This window comes from Acanthaster planci, linkage group LG17 (genome assembly GCF_054643075.1).
Source record: "Acanthaster planci isolate LZ-2023a linkage group LG17, COTS_SCS, whole genome shotgun sequence".
NCBI classification, from domain to species: domain Eukaryota; kingdom Metazoa; phylum Echinodermata; class Asteroidea; order Valvatida; family Acanthasteridae; genus Acanthaster; species Acanthaster planci.
The window spans coordinates 4,009,367-4,027,796 of NC_141793.1; the positions used below are offsets into that span (position 1 = coordinate 4,009,367).

The following is an 18,430-nucleotide window of genomic DNA, read 5'->3' on the forward strand; positions in this document are numbered from 1 at the left end:
TACACATGAACTTGGTTGATGTTAAGTGTGCGGGTGACAAGCCTCGTGCTGCGGCAGGAAATTTTGTGGAAAAGCTCGCTTTGAGTACGAGCAGTACAACCTCAAGTTAAATTCATGAACACAGAAAATGCAAACAAAGATATGAGATCCATTTCTGTGAATGTACTTGCAGAAATGTTGAAAGGGCAGTGATATTTTTGACTTGCAATTGTAGGGCTGCATTCATATAGGATGTAGTGCAACGTACGGCACTATTTTGGCTGAGTTACGTACATAGGCTGGTAGCCGCATTTCCACCGTGCCTTCTTTGGCAATGGTTTGGCGCAGTGGGAACCAGGGCAGCATTGCTTCAATTGCATTGCGCACGTGTTTTCACCAGTGCGATTTAGTAAACGCTTGCTATAAATGGGTCATCAACAATGGTTTTTCAGGCACAAAAACCTTTTGTGGTAACAGGAATTTCGTACAATGCGATTTTACTGTCACATGTTTTCTTCCAACAGAAATGTGCACATAGCCGGATTTTGTTGGAGTCGATTTCCGAATAACGAGATTCACTTTATGTCTGCTAACCATTCAAACAACACCTTACCTGTGGAACTTTGCCTGGAAAACCTGGGCATCTTCCGGCCGGCAGAACTTAGCGGTTGCCCTCCTCTGGTTTGGCAGAATTTCAACATTCTGCAGGCATTTGGAGAGTGTAAAATCATGATTATTCAGTAATGATGGTAGGCACGTGTATATGAAGGACCGACAATATGAGCTAGTTGCTGTAAGATGTTAAGAATCAGGGCATTATTAAAACATGGACATTGATTTCAGTTTGCAAGAAGCAAGCTGCATATATGCAATAAGAGTGCAGGAGTTAATTTAACTAGGGAAAAGAAACTAATTGTAAGCACAACTGTATCAAAATGGAGTCAGAACTACCAGGTACCTGTGGACTAAAAGTGGAACGTATCATATGAAAAAACGAGATGTGCAAATAAGGTGAAAGGGTAAAATAATAGTTTCTCAGCGACAGAATTTAAGAAAGAATGATCATCTAAGCCAAATGTCCTGGCTATGGCAAACAATAACACATGTATATATGGGAAACTACAGGTTGGTGACTGCAGCCAGTTAATATATTGGTGTGCGTTGGTACGAGCCACAGCCACAACTTTTGGCTGCAGCCTTACCTCGATGGGGCCACACAACTGCAGCATCTTCACCAAGCTGTTCCTGGTCGTCGACGCAGACAGCCCATCGATCAGGATACCTGTTAGCCCCTGGGCGGCCTGGTTGCTGTCTTCCAGTGAAGCCTGCTTGACGATCCTCTGAGGCGGCGGTTGCGAGCGAGCTGGCTGGCCCTGGGCCGCCTGCACCACCCTCTTCTGCTGCTGTTGTCGCAGCTGTTGTTGCTGCTGTGGCGTGAGCTGCTGGACCACCGTCCTCTTCTTGACGGGCTGTTCAGGTTGGTTTACAGAGGCTTGGTTTGGGCCGGCCTGCAGGGTCCGCTTCTGGGGGGATCGCTGGGCTTGCAGCCCCGGCTGGTTCTGGACAACTCTCCGCTGGGTGTCTGCTGTGACCCGCTGGGTCTGAGCATTCCCTTGTCGGGGAATCCCAATACGCTCTTTGACCGATCTGATCCCAAAAGAGAAGAGGAATTTGCTTCTGAAACTTCATTTCTGGGGTAATATCTACAGTGGAATATCTTATTTTCCATGAGGCAAACTGGAGACAAAGGTAAAATGCACTGGTTCCCGTCAGCAATGACAATGCCACGCACTGCTATGACCCTTCATGTGCAATATCAGTACATGTGAACCAGCTAACAACTCTCACAGACTGGCTCAAACTTCCTCCATTAAAAGGTTGGCATAGAAAAGGACAGGAGAACTACGGCTAAATCTTGGGTCTTGGCCGATTGCAGAAACGTGGCCACATGCTGGTAACAGACATGGCCGTAAATCTGGACATCTGTTCCAGTTATGGCCTTTGTCTCATCGTTAACCCTACCCCCCTACGGTGTACATTGTACGTAAAATCATATTGAAATCGGAGGACTTAGGACTGTTAGGGGTAGAAGCTGGTTCATACTTGGTGCGAAAGCAAACTCAAAATTGTGACGTCATATCATATATTCAAGCTGCCAATCGCTGCCAATTTGCAAAAGTTGAATATATTTCAACTCCAGAGACTTTTGCTGCAAATTTTGTGACATCAAATTTGTTTCTTTGTCATATTCACCTAAAATATGAATTGGCTTTCAGATAAACCTTCATCTTCGTGTTCAGTACGTACTTATTCCGCTATAAAAATAGAGAAATTGTGTATATATAGTGACATTCATCCTACCTCTTCTGTGGCCGAACTTGCCCTTGTGGTGGCATGGTTGCTCCAGGACCCTGTGGGCGTGGTCCTTGAGGGCATGACCCTTGAGGGCGTGGCCCTTGCAGTCGTGGTCCTTGTGGACGCGGCCCCTGTGGCCGTACTGCCCGTGGATGTGGACCCTGTGGGCCTGGCCCCCGTGGGTGTGGTCCTTGTGGGCCTGGCCCCTGTGGGTGTGGTCCTTGTGGGCCTCGTCCCTGTGGGTGTGGCGCCTGTGGATGTGGTGCCTGTGGGTGTGGTCCCTGGGGTCTCGGCCCTGGCATGTGCATTCTTTGGCCTACAGCTTGTGGCCTCACCTGGCCTCTTCCTCGTCCCCGTGCACGTGGGGATTGTGGCCGAGGGACCGCCCCCTGGGGGTTGGGGCCAGCCGACTGCAGCCGCATCTGCTGTTGCTGTGGTGCCTGGAACCTCTGCTGTTGTTGCGGTTGAAACTGTGCCCTGATGGGCTGGCCACGCCCTCTACCGCGCCCCATAGGCTGAAATTTTCAGATCACGTCTCCATGAAATTGCAACTTTCAAAGTGCGCGAAATATTGAGCAGATGACTTGTGAGACCAAAAACTTAGCACCCATTTGAACGGTATGAACTAAGCCGCAATTTATCACAGAATTCAGCACAACAATTTAAAAGTGTTGATCCGACAAGACCAAAACAGCAAAGTGGACAACAAGTTAAGATAAACCAACGCATGCTTAATACCCCAAACAAGGAGGAAACATTTTGGTACACGCTGGGACCCCTGTATTTTTATTTCAGGTTTCACACATTTCATTATCCAAAAGGCCACAATACCTCACACACATTCACCTGTTTTACATACAAAGTGTGGACATTCCTTTGTTCTCCTGTGGTTAAGGAAACTTGAGGAAAATGCTCCTTTTCCCCAACTAGGATAACTCCTTCGAGCTGGATTTTGATGAAAATTTCCTGGACTGTTCCTCTTCACTTTGCCACGGATAACCTTGACCCCAAAATGCCTCTGAAACTGTTTTTCAGAGAGGGGGAAACATTATGTGGAAGTGTGCGAGTCCACACTATGCCATCGCACCTTACATTATGTGGTCTTCTTTTGTGCAGAGGTCCACACTATGTATGCCACGCCTGCAAACACACCCATGTTCACTTACCATAGTTCCAGAAGGTCCCTGAGGTTGCTGACCCCTGACCGGGACCAATCCAGGCCTACCTCCTGAGCCCACACTGCCGCCTGGCTGTCGGGGCCTTGTAACTGTTCCCCCTCCCCCTAGCGTGGGGATGGGCTGGGGTGCCGAGTCTACCAGAACCTGCTCGGGGAAGGTGGGAAGACTTGTGTGAAAGTCTGACAGGAGGAATATGGGGCTTGAAGCTGGGTCTGAAGGACGTACTCTGTAGTTTTGGGTTTCTCATTTTGCTGCTCATTCTGATCTTCCCAAATCTTCCAAGATCATCTTAGCAAAATGGAGGGATGTGAGTGACCGTTTAATAAAATTAAAGTTGAAAACAGCGAGCAAAACATGAAATGTAAGAAGTCCCCACATGTTTGTTTGTTTGTTTGTTTGTACACAGCAGATACACAAAAAAGCTGCAATTCAGCGTCAACATCTAAACAAAAAAAAAAGCTGAAATCAGCTAAAAAGCTGGATTTTCACACCTCTGAAAATGGGGATTTTGGAGGACTAAGGGTCTTTGGGGGTCAGACCATCAACAATTGTGCTGCATTGAGGGCACAAGAGAATTTGCCTTCAGGATTCAGGTCATGCGACTCAATCCGATCCTTGTCAATACTGAAGGATTGCGGGTACTGGCATGTTTAGCCAAAAGATATGATTTTGGAAGATTCTGATTGTTTCTCACTCGACAAATGCACAATATCTCTGCACTGTACACATCCTGCATACACGTAAACGTATTGAAAAGGACACTTTATGCACAATGCTAATGAGTCAGGGTTTAGTAGGAAGCCTGTGTAAGGAGTAACGAAGTATGACACCACTGTGAGCTGGAAAATGAAGTGCAAACGAAGGGAATGCGGGCATGTGTTGGGTCACGCACTGGTTCTCGCTCTAATGCCTTAACCCTAACACTCCCATATCCTCCAATTTTAATACGATTTTACATACACCCTAGGGGGTTAGGGTTAATACACAGAAGATTGTGCATGTGACGTCGTCACTTCGGTAGTCTATACCGAGGGTTTGATGTACACTTTGCCACTCCATTGTGAAGTTCATAATTTTTTGCAGTACCTCCGAGTTAAGCTATATGTTTTTCCAGTGGAAGTGAACTGGCCAGTAAACCAATGGAAGATTTTGTGGGATCGAGGCAGTCGTACATGGTAAGATATTTTGGAGGACTGAACTTATCAGACAGGGAAACGTCGGGTAGGGAGTTCACTGACAGGTGCCACCCACCTTGACATTCTGGTGCTGATGCCAGGTTTGGTGTTGCTGATGCTGCTGTCCCCGAGGCCTGGGCTGTCGGGGGTGCGGCACGCCCTGCACTGGCCCTTGCGGCCTGGGCTGTGACACGGGTCTCTGGGCTCGGGGCCCGCCTGCCCACTGCTGCGGCGGCCCTTGTATCTGGGAGTTCGTCTGGGGGCTCTGCTGGGCGGCGGGCCTGTTGGCAGACGCTGCAGATGACAAGATGACAGGCAAGGAACAAGACTGAGATTGTGGGATGAAGTGAAATTCATGAAGTATCCAGCAGAAAGGTGAAAAACAATGACAACAAACTAATGTAACTTTTCAAGGCTTTATAACTCAAAAGGGACGATTTTTTTTAATGAATAACAGCAATCCCACTTCCGTTTCTTTTTAAGTAAAACTCGAGTGATTGAGGAACTAAAAATTGACAATTCTGGTTCAACCATCCTCATATCAAGACCAATTCTCACAGATCTCAGAAATAATTTCAAATTTTGAAAGATCTGCGACGGCATCGGACCAAAAAATTTTGCAGCTGCCTAAACTGGTCTCTGAACCCAAAATATCTCCACATTAACCCCAGAGATTTGTAACAACCCAATAATGAGGGCTGGCTAGCTTACCTGGTGAGATGCTCCGGTTACCGCCCTGGCCGACGCGCTGCTGTTGCTGCTGATGAGGGGAGGGTTGCCTGGGACTGGGCGTTTGTTGACCAGCTTGCGGTGGCTGTTGCTGCAGTTGTGGCGGAGGCTGTTGTGGTTGACTCGTGTCCTGCAAGGTCAAGAAATGCTCAGTCCAAGCTCCAGCATTGAGGTGATTAAAAAATACACAACTATTACTTGCTCTATCGAAAATGTCTTTTGTTTCTTCGGTTTTCACACCAGTGACGAGAGAAATTAACTCCAAGTCAGCTGACGACTTAAAACAACTTTTGACAACCAAAAATCGATGTTCATTACCACCAATGCAATCTGAGGGCATAATTTCATCAAGCGGCTAAGCGGACAGTGCTACTTAGCGACTTTACAGGTTAAGCAAAAATCAGCCATGAACCTGCTAGAAGACATATAAACGGATGACACTGTGGTCAACAACCTGATTTCGCTAAGTGAGAATTTTCTTCCCTCAACGAACATCTGTGCAGAAACTTTGGACCCTGGGTCTTGATCTCAACGTTATGTTTATACCTTAGCACCGACACCACCGTCCTGCTGCATGCTCTGTTTCTGGCTGGCCATGCGCTTCTTGAGCTCAGCCTGTTTGGCGGCGGCAAGCTGTTGGCGGCGCGCCTCCTTCCGCTGCAGGATCAGCTCCCGGAGCTTCTTCTGCTCCTCCAGCTGTAGGCGCAACTTCTTGGTTTCTGCATCTTCGTCGATCTACGAGCGTAAAAACCCCCAAGCATGTTGGCACATGGGTAGAGTTACGAGTGACATTCATGAATTTGTCAAAATCTGAACCACTCATGGATGTAATTCAAAGGTAACTTGAGGTTTACTCAAACCGTACACTACAAAACTTTGCTAAACCTCACAAAACCTCACTTTATTGTGTACTTTTCCCTAACAAGTGCAGCATGAAATTTGTAGCAAATTTACACAGGGCTGCTCTACTAAGAAAGTTGCTGGGCAAGGACAGGTTTACCAGCCAAAAACTTACACTATGCACACTGTCAGTGACAGGTACTCTGCACTTCACACTAGCACACAAATGTGCTAAACACACCAGGAGAAGGGATTAAATAATGATGATAAAATACTGCGATTTGGGAAGCTTTTAATAAATAAGTCATGAGGTCTCTCATTAAATGACTGAACTGTAACACAGTGAAGCTTACATCTGTTTTTGTACAATGACCAGAAAAAGATTACATCTCCAAAATGTCCAGCTTTGTGGAAAAAAAAAAGCTGAGAAATCTTGGCAAATTGCAATCTTCGTGTAAAGAGCAATGTCAACTCTTAGGCATATAAATAAGGAAAATGACACATGAATGACACAGAAAGTTCTCTGTGTCACACAAAGGCAACAAGCTCTAAATGACTCTTGAACCAAACTCAACTGGATGCCAAAGTTTTCTTTAAAAAAATTGGTTCCTCCACCCCCCCCAAATCAAGCTGTACCTCGCCCTCTGGTTGCGTGGGTGGGACCGCCTTTGACCCCTTCTTGGTGGCCTCCTCAATCAGTCGCTTCGGCGAGGGCAGGATCCGCCCCTTGTGGACGGGGTTCGGGGACGGAGACTGACCGCCCGGGGTCTGCTGCCGAGGCTGGGCAGATGGTTGCTGGGGAGACAGTTGCCGGGGTGATGGTTGTCGGGGCAACGGTGGCCGCTGGTTCTGAAATTGGTGATGGGGGCCGCCTTGTCTAAAAAAAAACAGAAAAAGATTTATGTCAGTAATGGCACACTGGCCGACTGACAACAGGCTCTTCACCAACAGTTTCTGCCCTGTCAACGTTCTCACCAACTTGATTGACAGCCCAGTCAGCTTTAATGCAATATGCTCGTGCACTAAATGGAATTGAGCAGGCTCCCCCGAGACGGCCAGACTTTAATCTGGCCAGGCCATCTTAAGGCCTGACTCAGTAACACCTCTATTGCGCGGTAGTTCCAGGTTGACAAAAGGAAGATTTCAGGCTTGATTTCATGCTCTAGCTTTGCTTGGTTTTTCACTGGCGCAGCCACACTTACATTCTCGGGGCAGGAACTTCGTTCTTGATAGGGTAAGACAATTTCTCATTTGCAAAGGGCACTCGTGTTAGAAAATCAACTAGTCTATGGTGATATTTCGATGGGCATTGAGGCAAAGACCAGGGGCTTCAGGGCAGTCGCCTCTGATTCCTCTGTGAAGTTCCTGCCCTGAATTTTCAGTTTACCCCCGATGGAGAATCTCAGAGGCCATCTTGACTCGCAACAGGGTCATTTTTTTTTCAGCAGGACCTACTAAACCAAACACACTTTTTCGAGTACCGAAAAATGCTCCTAACAAGATGAACAGGTAAACCAGTAGAAATGTTAGGTACAAAAACTTGCAACTGGTTCTTGGCACACTTCTGCTTGATATATAAATTTCCTGTGTGAACATTTTCCGACTCCTTGCAGCCGTATGCAAACTGGAGCTACTTGTATCCATCTGAAATCCTACTGTGGACTCTTACCTCACAGTAGGGGGTCTCTGCTGCTGAAACCCTGGTCTGTGTTGGTGGGGTGGGGGACCCCTCATATGCTGAGGCTCCCCTGGCGGTCGCATCTGGTTTGGCTATAAATGAACAGTAAAAAAAAAAAAAAAAATCTAGGGGCAATGAATCTTACACTTTAGCAAACATCGTCACTTTATATGGGAAAAAAAATCATGGTTAGATTTCATGGTCCCGTCTCAACACAAACTCCTACAAATCTATCACTTGGACAACTTTTGCTCCAAGTTTGACACCTGAGTTATTTGAGGCAAACTGCACGAACTGCATTTTGGAAAAAGTCTAAGAACTGGCCAGCTGACCGAAACACCTCCGTAGTTGCAGTGGTGAAATGATTGCGTGAGAATCTGCTTTGAGTTCAAGTCCAACTAGAGTCACCTTACGGAGGGTCTCCATTAAAAGCTCTCAGAAAGTATAAAGTACCCATTGTGCTATACCCACATCTCTTTGGGACAACATCTCCAAGTGCCCAACAAAGTTGTGTAAGATACTTTGAGTCAAAGACCCTAAATGAAAGTTTGAAGGACGGACACCGACGCACTCTCTGCGTAGAAGAGAGAGCGAGGAAAATGTTTCCGAACAATGACATCCCGCTGTCTGCATGTGACAAAAATACTAAGTTTGCCCTTTCTAGCCAAAAAAAACAAGAAAAGACAGACACGAACAAGTGAAACACATGTCACCAATTTTACTGGATTGAACTTTGCATCATTTGATTACATTAGAATGAAAAATACACATGGGTGTACATTTTTTTCCAAATTTAATGCACATTTGAACAATCTGTCTCCAATCTATTGGCTAGTGGCCACAATACCTGCATGCCCCTGGGTGGTGGCGGCTGTTGTGGCCGAGGCCCATGCTGGTCCAGATGGTGGGGTGGGGGGAAGCGCTCGTGGGGGGGTCGGGGACCGGTGAAGCCTGCCGGGTGCTGCTGGGGTGGCTGGTGGCCGTGGAACTCCGGTCCTATGCCAAGAGAAGTTAAGGAATGGGTGGAAAGGCTTGCGGTAGCACCATGCCAAGGAATATATCTCTTATGAGTATGTGTGGTTGCTGTCTTTCACCACGAACAGCCTGAAATTCCATCAGAAGTTGAGGAGCAGAGAAGTTTTCGGTGGGTCCGAGTTTGTTAGAGTCAAGTCTAGCCGCAAGTCACCTTAAAAGACCAGTTACAAGCAGCAACGACATGGATCACCCCAACAGCATGTGGCTTGGCTTGCGACTGGACAGTCTGTGATAGCCGATAGTCTCATGGACGTTTTGTTGGACTGTACGCACAATTTATTCTGCACACTTCTCACAATATCAGAGAGGTCTCAATTGAGAGAATAAGCTTTGGGGAATAGACAAAAACTGCCCAGGAAAGCACCAACAAATTTGAATTTTTCAATCTGCTCAAAATGAAACTCAGTTTATCTAAACAGAAACTTTGAAGAGAGTGCGAGAAGCAATGGAGCAAGGGACAAGAGATTTTCCACCCTGTCCGAATCCTGCATCTAAGGCTAGGTCTGTGTCGCAGCCACTTGCGTATGCGTGGGCCCGTGCTGACAACAGACGCAGCTGTAGCTCTGGGAGCCCGTTTCTAAACTAATCTGACTTACTTGGCGGGCCCTGGTGCTGGTGGCTCCAGGTGACCGATACAGGGTCTGGTCTGCCGGGCTGGTGGGACCAACCGCCTGAGGGCTGGCGCTGGCTGGCTGGTGGGGTCCAGGGCTCTGACTCCTGGGGTCGGTAGTGTGGATGCTGGGGACCCTGGGGGGAGGGGAAGAGGGGAGGGGGACAGTAATGGAATTAAGCTGTGGCAAGCGCTGTGATACCTGATGGAAAATTATGGCTGGCTGTAACTTCTTTGTAAATTCTGAAACAACCTTTCTGAAAACAAAGCATGCATTTTTTTTTTACAGGTAGATGCTCATAATAATGAAAATAAGTATTTTGGCCAACCAACTTCACAGCGATTTTAGCACATGGTTACATATAAATCTGACACAAACAACAGATAAATTTTAGATCATCCCAGTGGCTGTTCCAATTGAAATAACTGCTTTCATTTTTTTGCTTACTGTGAAATGTCCATCACTAGTATTTTTGTCAGTATTTTAAGATAAAAACACCACATAAGAAAGTTTTGATTCAAATCAATTTTTAATCTCAGTATACGTATTTGCTCAATATTCCAATTGTGCATTAAATATTTGATGCATTTTTTTGTATCTACTGTAAGCAATTTAGTAAGCTGTTCAACTACATGTAATTGCATTCAAGGGTAAGAAATAAGTTTAAATTGATCCTCAAATGTTAAGGCCACATTCAAGAGTCTTTCCATCTGTTCAAACATCCAGATCTTGGAACGATTCTGGAATCAAAGATGAAGTCAAGCATGGAACAAGTTTTGCTCACCCTGTAACTGCCCCGCGGCGGCTGGTCTATGACAGGTGGCCCCTGCGGGTGTGACGATGGCTGCATGTGCATGTGCGTTGGGGGCTGTGGCTGGCCGAGCCCCTGGGGTGGGGGCGGCAGTGACTGTGGGGGCCCTGGCTGCTGGTGTGTCTGAGGTGGGTACGGGGGGCCGCCAGAAACCGGGTAGGATGACTCGGGGGGCTGGTAGGGGTGACCGTGGGAGCTGGCGGGGGGCTGGTACTGGGATTGAGGAGGGGGCCCCGTGTGGGAGACAAGGTGGGTGGGCGGGGGTGGCTCACCTACAAAGAGTAACAAACAACGTCACATGGCATGAAGGCATGGCAGAATTTGGCAGCAATCAGGATAGGAGCCTTGCCACTGAAATCTGCATGGGGCTTAATGTTTAATTTCAACCATGCTCCATCCTCCAAAACCCATCTGGCAGTTTTAAGGAGTTTTTGGAGAATTGAGGCTGTACGGCAAAAATTGCGTTACTGACTGTGAGGGATGCACAGCGTCAACGGTCTCAGGTTAGACCTTGTGTTATTTTAATGCTCCGCCATGCATTAAGTCAAGCCAAGATCAAACATGAAATCATCCATATTACTCCAGGATACCATGAGCACTGTCTCAACATAATGAGAGGAATTGACGGGGGATTTTGAAAGATTGAGGGTGTATCCTGGCCAATATGGCCCAGGGGTTAAGGTTAATGAGGCTCTGGAAGCCTCAAAACAAATTTCAGCTTGGACAAAAATTCTTTTCGTACCTACTTTCTGCCAGAAAAAAGTGGAATGACTCACTCAACTTTTATTGTACATATGTTTCAGCATGCGACTTTCTTACCTTTCTGAGATGGAACTTGCACCTGGCCTTTAAAATGAGGGTTAATGAGGATTGTCTTGCTTTTTGGGGCCTGCGACTGGGAACTGGCCGGGGGACCAGACTGACTTGGGTGCTGCTCTGGCGGTGCCTGGTTGGAAGTGACGATTGAACTCTGACTTTCCTGGAAGGATAAAATGGATGCTGTGGAGTCATGATTGGCATGTACGGGTTTGATGAGCCAAGCCAGAGGCACTGACAAACCTCAGTGTACTGGTTGGGAGGTACGGACTGAGAAACGAAGTGCATGATTAGTTCGCACCTAAGTAAAGGTGCCCTAAGTATTAATTTAAAGCACTTGGGCATGACATCAAGGAAAAGGACTTCAGTGTGGAAACAACTTGAAGTGGCCCTTGTGTGTCCAAATCAGTGGATTTTGAAAGCTTCCCAAGGCCAGAAGCTAAGAAAAAGATTCCTTCCATTCCAGTCATATTCTGCTGAATTTTTGTATCATTTTCAAAACACGAACAGGGAAGATTTACCCGTGTAGTTTTACAAGATTTCGATGGTAGATAAGTTTATGCAAATGTGTCAAATTGGTTTTTTTTCTGGGTATTTTAAGCACCTTAACAGAAGAAACAGCCTGTTCCAGTTTGAAGTTCATCATGTGTTCAGTGTCAATAATTTGGCTGGCTTACCTGAGGTGGCTGGCTTGTGCTAGATTGTTCAAGTCCTTGGACTGTTAGAGGAGATCCCTGACTGGGTTTCTCCTTGCCCGGGTGGTAGGGCTCAAAGTCAAACCGTCCCCCTCGAAAGTGGCCTGCCGGGGGCCCCCGGACCACCTCCACAGGGGACTGCAGGGCGCCCCCGAGGGGAGGCGGCTGAGGCAGACGCTGTGGCGGCAGCTCGGGCCCCCTGAATCCCGGGTGCATCTCCCGTCCCAACATGCAGGGTGGCGGGCCCTGGCCGTAGCGATTGCCGCGGTGGCCGCGGAAGCCCCTTCCCCCGCGGCCCCGGTGCCGCCGCATCAGCTGCTGCTCTTCCTTCTGGCGTGCAAACTCATCCACTGTCTGCTGGATTTCGGCTGTTATCTCTGATACATTTGGGGAAGGAAATGATGGCAAGAATTCAACATTCTAGAATGACTACAAACCTGTCTATGCACAGAAAGTGTTGGAGGCATCCAGGAATGATCTGCACAGTTGTCTAGGTGCGGCACGACACAATAATGACAAGGCATACCAGACCTGGTTATTAGCTTAACCACTTCAAGCCAGACGATGACGCGTACGAACAGAAATGGATTTGCTGTTTTACAGCACAGAGTACGTTCAGGCGAATAGAAAGACTACACTTCACATTTTTGATGGTTCCTTGCCATGTTCAAGGAACTATTACCGAGTACCAACCGTAACTGGTCTACTCTGAAGGTGGTGCCAAGTGATGTATTTAACATGTACTTGTCCCGTACCTAGTGTCGCGGGGATGTCCTTACGCTTGGTGGCGGTGCCCCCAACTTTGACAGTTGTGGAAGGCTGGCGCTCTGATTTAAATCGAGCCCTCGTGGTGTCATCGTCCTCGTCCTCATCTTCATCGCTGGACGGGATGTCCTCCTTGGTGTCCGAGCCCTCTTCCTCATCCTCCTGCCTGGTCTGGGAAGAAGTCTGTTCAAAATACACGACAAGATTCTTTATTTTGGCCTCTTTACTGCTAATTTTACACAGCACCAGCGACCTCAGGAACAGGACTGGACAGAGTCTTTTTCATGAGAGAAAGTTTAATTAAGTGAATCCTGCAACCGAGTGCTACAATGATCGTATGAACGTTGTCGTTACAGTAACAAATTGCCAACCTCCGAGGGCCAGTGCTTAACGGTCACCTTGACTATTTGTCGTCCAGATCTAGGTTCAGACTCAGTTGAACTGTGGTCGAAGGCGGCCCACCCACAGTAGCCATCCTATACTGTGGCAAAAAATATCTCACCTGATTGTCCGACTGGGACGAATGCTCTTCAGTTTCTTTGATGTCGCTCGCAGACTTTTCTCTGGCAGGGGCACTCGGCGTAGAGGTCACTGGACCGGCGACACTGCCCCTCACTGTGTGATGTACACAATAAGGAGAGTAAGGGACCCGTCTGATGGCCTCCAAGGGTCAACAAGTGTTAAGTCCAACTCATGCACACAACTGTGGTTGTGACATCCCGTTGTTTTAAACAGTAAGTTTTTCAAGTGAATATAATACTGCACCTGAGACAAGTACAACACGGCATAAAACCATCAGCAAACGATTGAATTATGGGAGGGTTAAACTCCCCCAGCAACGCACCTGGCTTATCTTCAGGGGTATCTTCGATGAGGCTGTCGTCCAGGTCCTCGATGTCCAAGAGATCATCCATGCCAGGCTCCAGCTCAATTGCATCCTCTAACATTGCCACATCTTCATCTTCTACAGCCATCTGGTCGGGCATCGGCTCATCCTCGTACCTTTAAACCCAAACCAAACAAAAACTTGCACTAGTCACATTCTTGTCCAGAGCCTGAACAGCCAATAGAAGCCTGAGGATGCCTTCCTGAGGCCTGACGTGGGTCTACACTGACATCCCCGGAAGAAAGCTGTGAAAATGTATAAGTGGATCTGCAAGTGTGTCACATAAGCCCTTTTGTGAGGCACGGCGTCCTTTCATAGCCAGCAACCTACTACACCCAGCAAGAAATGAGACCGAGGGATACCCCCCCAATATGTCCAATCCCTATACACATTCCAGACTATTGTTACTTAACACATCTCCCCGAGATGTCTGAAAGGAATTCCCCTGATTCCTGTGAGACAATGACCAACACAAAGCAGGCGGGGTTCTCTCCGTCTCATACCTTGCTGCATATGTAACCTACTGCGCAGCCCGTAGCTCTAGCTGACAGGCCTCAAACCATTCAGTGTATTCACGTGAGTGACTTCTGATCGGCAGGCAGGATACAGAAGCCAAAGCACGGACTTAGTTACAGTGAAGGTCTTTGCATGGGTGACAAGGTTCCACAAAATTAGTCATGTGACAGGTGAGATCTCGGGGAAGGGGGGTGGGGGAAGGGGTGTGATTCCAACCCATTCCAGAAACGCTAGCTCTTTTAGGGTTGATGAGTTACTGTAACAAACCATGTAGACAGCTCAAGTCTAACTGCTGTATGGTTAACCCTAACACCCCAAGGGTTGCTGGACCTAACCTTCCCCATTCACACAAAGTTAAACACCCATATGGGACTTTGTGCACAGAAGCTGTTGGACTTTGTTTTTCTAAGGTATGCCAAACCCAATTCAAAAGCCAGCTGTCTGGGCCTACCAGACCTATCCCCACAGAATTGAACACTCTACTACTGTTCATTTCTGTGTGGTTAGGGAAGGTTAGGGTTACAGCACATTTCACAATCCTCACAACTGTCTCCATTAACCTCTGATTAAAGGAAAATCTGATTAAAACTCACCCTTCTTCATCGTAGGTTTCCAAGCCCCCTTCATAGGTGTCTCTGCCGTCATTATAGGTCTCCCTGCCCTCTTCCTCAAAATCCCCAGCTTCTTCATATGCCTCTTCAGCCCCTTCCTCATAGTCTCCGCTCGCCTCTCCATAGTCTCTGCCTATGTCTTCATAGTTGTCCCCGCCCTCGCCCTGGTACTCTTCCTGCAACTCACCACCTGCATCTTCTCCTACCTCGCCCTGCGTATCGCCCCACTCGTCATCCTGGGTGGCGTCCAGCAGGCCAGAGTAGTCGACCGAGAGGTTGTCCTTCTGCCCAACTGCGAGGCCGGCATCCTCGCCCTCGTAATTGACTGTAGTCTCAGGGGCTGTCTGCTCACCAGTCTGTTCATGGGTCTGGCTCTCCTCCCCACCATCAAAGTTCAACTCCCCCAGCTCCTCGTCACTGTCTTGGAGTAAGGCATCTTCATCAAGTTCACTTAATGACTGACCTCTCGTCTGGACAAAATAACCAAAAGGGAGACTCACCGTATTTCAAGAATGTCACAGTGTACTCTGGCAATTTATTTAAATCTGAACAAAATACATGTACTGTCTCAATATATATTTTTCAGTTAAAAAGACAATTATATCAGGAAATTTCCTTTCATAAATATACACAGTCCCACATGTAGAACAACTTATGATTAAACTTGTTACCAGATTGGTGTTAAAAAGTGGCAAAATTTTGAATTTCTCTAAACATGTTCCTGTACTTTTGGATTTGGTGGGTAGGTAGGTCATTTGAATGCAAATTTAAGGATGAACACATGATCTGGCCTGAAACCTTGCAAAATGCATCCTTCAAAGCAGTGTTGGATTCAAGCCAATTTCAAGCCCCTTCACAAATCCCTTCACAAGGCCAGTCATAAGTAACAGGGTGAACAATGACAGGAATGCTTTCGTCACAGCCCATTTGAATAGCTTGTGAATTAGTTTAAGACAGAATGACAGCCTCAGTCCCCAAACTTCTCACAACCTCACTTGGGAGAATTTGGCAGACAAAGGATGGACACCATCAGGGTTATTTCTGTACCTTCTTGAGTGGGAGGTTGTCTTCCTGCAAGAGCTCATCGTCGCTATCCCATGATGCCTCAGTAGGACGTTTCCTTTTGAAAGAGTGATCATCCTCGTCAAACTTGTCGAATTCCAGGTCATCTATAACCAAGCCAGTGGGGACACAGTATTCAGAATGGAACACTCAAAAGTAGAATTTTAAGGTGGTCATGCAGTGTAATTTGTTTCTAAATAGTTTTTGTAAATGTTCCTTGTGTTCCCGAGTTCATTTGTAAATGGTCCTTGTGTTCCCGAGTGCATTTGTAAATGGTCCTTGTGTTCCCGAGTGCATTTGTAAATGGTCCTTGTGTTCCCGAGTGCATTTGTAAATGGTCCTTGTGTTCCCGAGTTCATTTGTAAATGGTCCTTGTGTTCCCGAGTTCATTTGTAAATATTCCTTGTGTTCCCGAGTTCATTTGTAAATGTTCCTTGTGTTCCAGAGTGCATTTGTAAATGGTCCTTGTGTTCCCGAGTGCATTTGTTAATGGTCCTTGTGTTCCCGAGTGCATTTGTAAATGGTCCTTGTGTCCCCGAGTGCATTTGTAAATGGTCCTTGTGTTCCCGAGTTCATTTGTAAATGTTCCTTGTGTCCCCCAGTGCATTTGTAAATGGTCCTTGTGTTCCCGAGTGCATTTGTAAATGGTCCTTGTGTTCCCGAGTTCATTTGTAAATGGCCCTTGTGTCCCCGAGTGCATTTGTAAATGTTCCTTGTGTTCCCGAGTTCATTTGTAAATGGTCCTTGTGTCCCCGAGTGCATTTGTAAATGTTCCTTGTGTTCCCGAGTTCATTTGTAAATGGTCCTTGTGTTCCCGAGTTCATTTGTAAATGGTCCTTGTGTTCCCGAGTGCATTTGTAAATGGTCCTTGTGTTCCCGAGTGCATTTGTAAATGTTCCTTGTTAACGAGTTTGTATTTAGGCCTCATGTTAAAGTGTTCAAATTGAATTTAAGTACAATAATATTGTGCACTTTTGCATCAGATATGATGCTTCTTCAGCACTTTCGGACTTACTATTGACATTACAATTTCAAAACAAAGTGGTTGAAAAAACAGAGACGGACCACTAAATCAGGTATTGGAAAACAGCCTAGGCCTGCACTGTCTTCCACCAAAACAGGTCCTGCAGCATCTAGCAGTCATGCTATAAGGAAAAGTCCCACATACACGTCATTGGCCCTCGCAGAGATTAATAAGCCATCAGAAAATGGTAACATGTCTTAAAAAAAAGTCAAATTCACGAGTGCAAAAAATTGAAGCATGTACACAGAAAACATTCAGAATTTTTCAACTGGTCCCGTACATGTCGGGTGTGTGCACTGGGTGTCAGGTGATGTCCGTGTGTGGAACTCTTTCCATGCTGTTTAGCATCAACAAGCATCATACAAGTGTCAACACAACCAACAAAGCATCAACACCTTGAAAATACCCTCTAGAGATTCAAAAGCGGTAGCATCATAATAAAGGGACTCTAACATCTGTCATTGTGTAAGGTAAACAATGATAAAAATGAACTTTTTCAAGATGTACGGGGGCTGCCATCTTTGACCGTCCATTTGAAAACAAATGGCAGCCGGTCAGGCTGCACGAGCAGAGCCGACTTGGTCGCTCAAATTTCCACACTCAAATATCATTTTAGATAAATGTGCCCTTTTTTATACATCTAAATATTGAGAAAGCCAATATACCTAAATACGCTGCCTATATTCTTCCACTGCTAAGCTTTGGCGCATTATTTTGCGTATGACACAGATGTAAATTGGCGGCCCAACAGGACGTACAGTTTTTCCAGTTAAGACTGAAAATGTCTGCATGTCAAACACAGGGGGCTGTTGGACTGAGCTGAATCCTTGGAACACACGATGGCTTGCTGCAAATATTGACTTACGGTACATGTATACATGCATTGCACGCAAGATATGATTTGTTGCACTTTTAATAGTAAAAGCTTAATTAGAGTCTCCTTAACCATATGCTGCCGGGAGCCCAGTTTGGGGCACATAGGCGAAACCGGGAGCCCGAAACCTGACAAAAGAGCTGGGCCTGAACGTGATGACTTCTCTAAAATGGAACACTCTAGAGCTCTGCAGGATTCGACTTGGACTCACTGCAATTTACAAGGAGATACACAATATTATGCCATCAAATCTGCAAAGCACTCGGTGGAACCAATACCTACGCCACAGGACACAATACTGGTCCCCACATCATTAATCCCCAAACTCCAACAAACTAGGGCTGTGCTGAATATCCAAATATCTGAATCATTAATTATTGAATATTTGAATATTAGTTTCCTAATTTGAATATTTGAATGCAAAATTCATGACAAGAAAGGGAGAATGTTCTTTTGTTTTAAATTAGAAAAGTTGCACAATGGAGGCTTGTTTCAAGCAGATTCAAATGAAAAGCGACAGAATTCTTACAATGATTCAAAATGTAAATTACTCATTAAAAATTTGAAAAGGAACACATCTTTTCAACAGGGCAAGGATTATTGTTGGTCTCTTAAATTTTACTAAATCATGGCTGGAGAAACTCCTTGACGTAAAAAGCTATTTTAGTGAATGTAATGTATAATAGTGTGTGTTATTGCAACTGATTTTATACATGTATATGGTTTGTTCATCAAAAGTCCGCCGGTTGGTACGACCGAATATTCAGATATTCGATCAAATTAAATGTCG

The 18,430-nt window shown here is 46.3% G+C and overlaps 1 protein-coding gene across 2 annotated transcripts in view; it reads right to left on the reverse strand.

The window, feature by feature from the left end:
- The window catches only part of LOC110979428 (uncharacterized), a 39,012-nt gene that overhangs the window by 19,030 nt on the left and 1,552 nt on the right, over positions 1-18,430 (reverse strand). For both annotated transcript variants that reach the window (XR_015428118.1, XM_022235206.2), the window contains exons 2-20: positions 15,728-15,849; positions 14,663-15,150; positions 13,512-13,669; positions 13,170-13,282; positions 12,658-12,850; positions 11,885-12,279; positions 11,211-11,370; positions 10,365-10,663; positions 9,566-9,716; positions 8,782-8,930; positions 7,926-8,026; positions 6,893-7,133; positions 5,963-6,151; positions 5,399-5,546; positions 4,764-4,981; positions 3,501-3,656; positions 2,341-2,849; positions 1,182-1,626; positions 593-681 (exon numbers count right to left, since the gene is read on the reverse strand). Coding sequence is in view for 1 of the 2 variants with exons in the window: in XM_022235206.2 (XP_022090898.2) it covers positions 593-681; positions 1,182-1,626; positions 2,341-2,849; positions 3,501-3,656; positions 4,764-4,981; positions 5,399-5,546; positions 5,963-6,151; positions 6,893-7,133; positions 7,926-8,026; positions 8,782-8,930; positions 9,566-9,716; positions 10,365-10,663; positions 11,211-11,370; positions 11,885-12,279; positions 12,658-12,850; positions 13,170-13,282; positions 13,512-13,669; positions 14,663-15,150; positions 15,728-15,849 (4,324 nt within the window). In the remaining variant the exon portion in view is untranslated. The remainder of the gene's footprint in view (positions 1-592; positions 682-1,181; positions 1,627-2,340; positions 2,850-3,500; positions 3,657-4,763; positions 4,982-5,398; positions 5,547-5,962; positions 6,152-6,892; positions 7,134-7,925; positions 8,027-8,781; positions 8,931-9,565; positions 9,717-10,364; positions 10,664-11,210; positions 11,371-11,884; positions 12,280-12,657; positions 12,851-13,169; positions 13,283-13,511; positions 13,670-14,662; positions 15,151-15,727; positions 15,850-18,430) is intronic.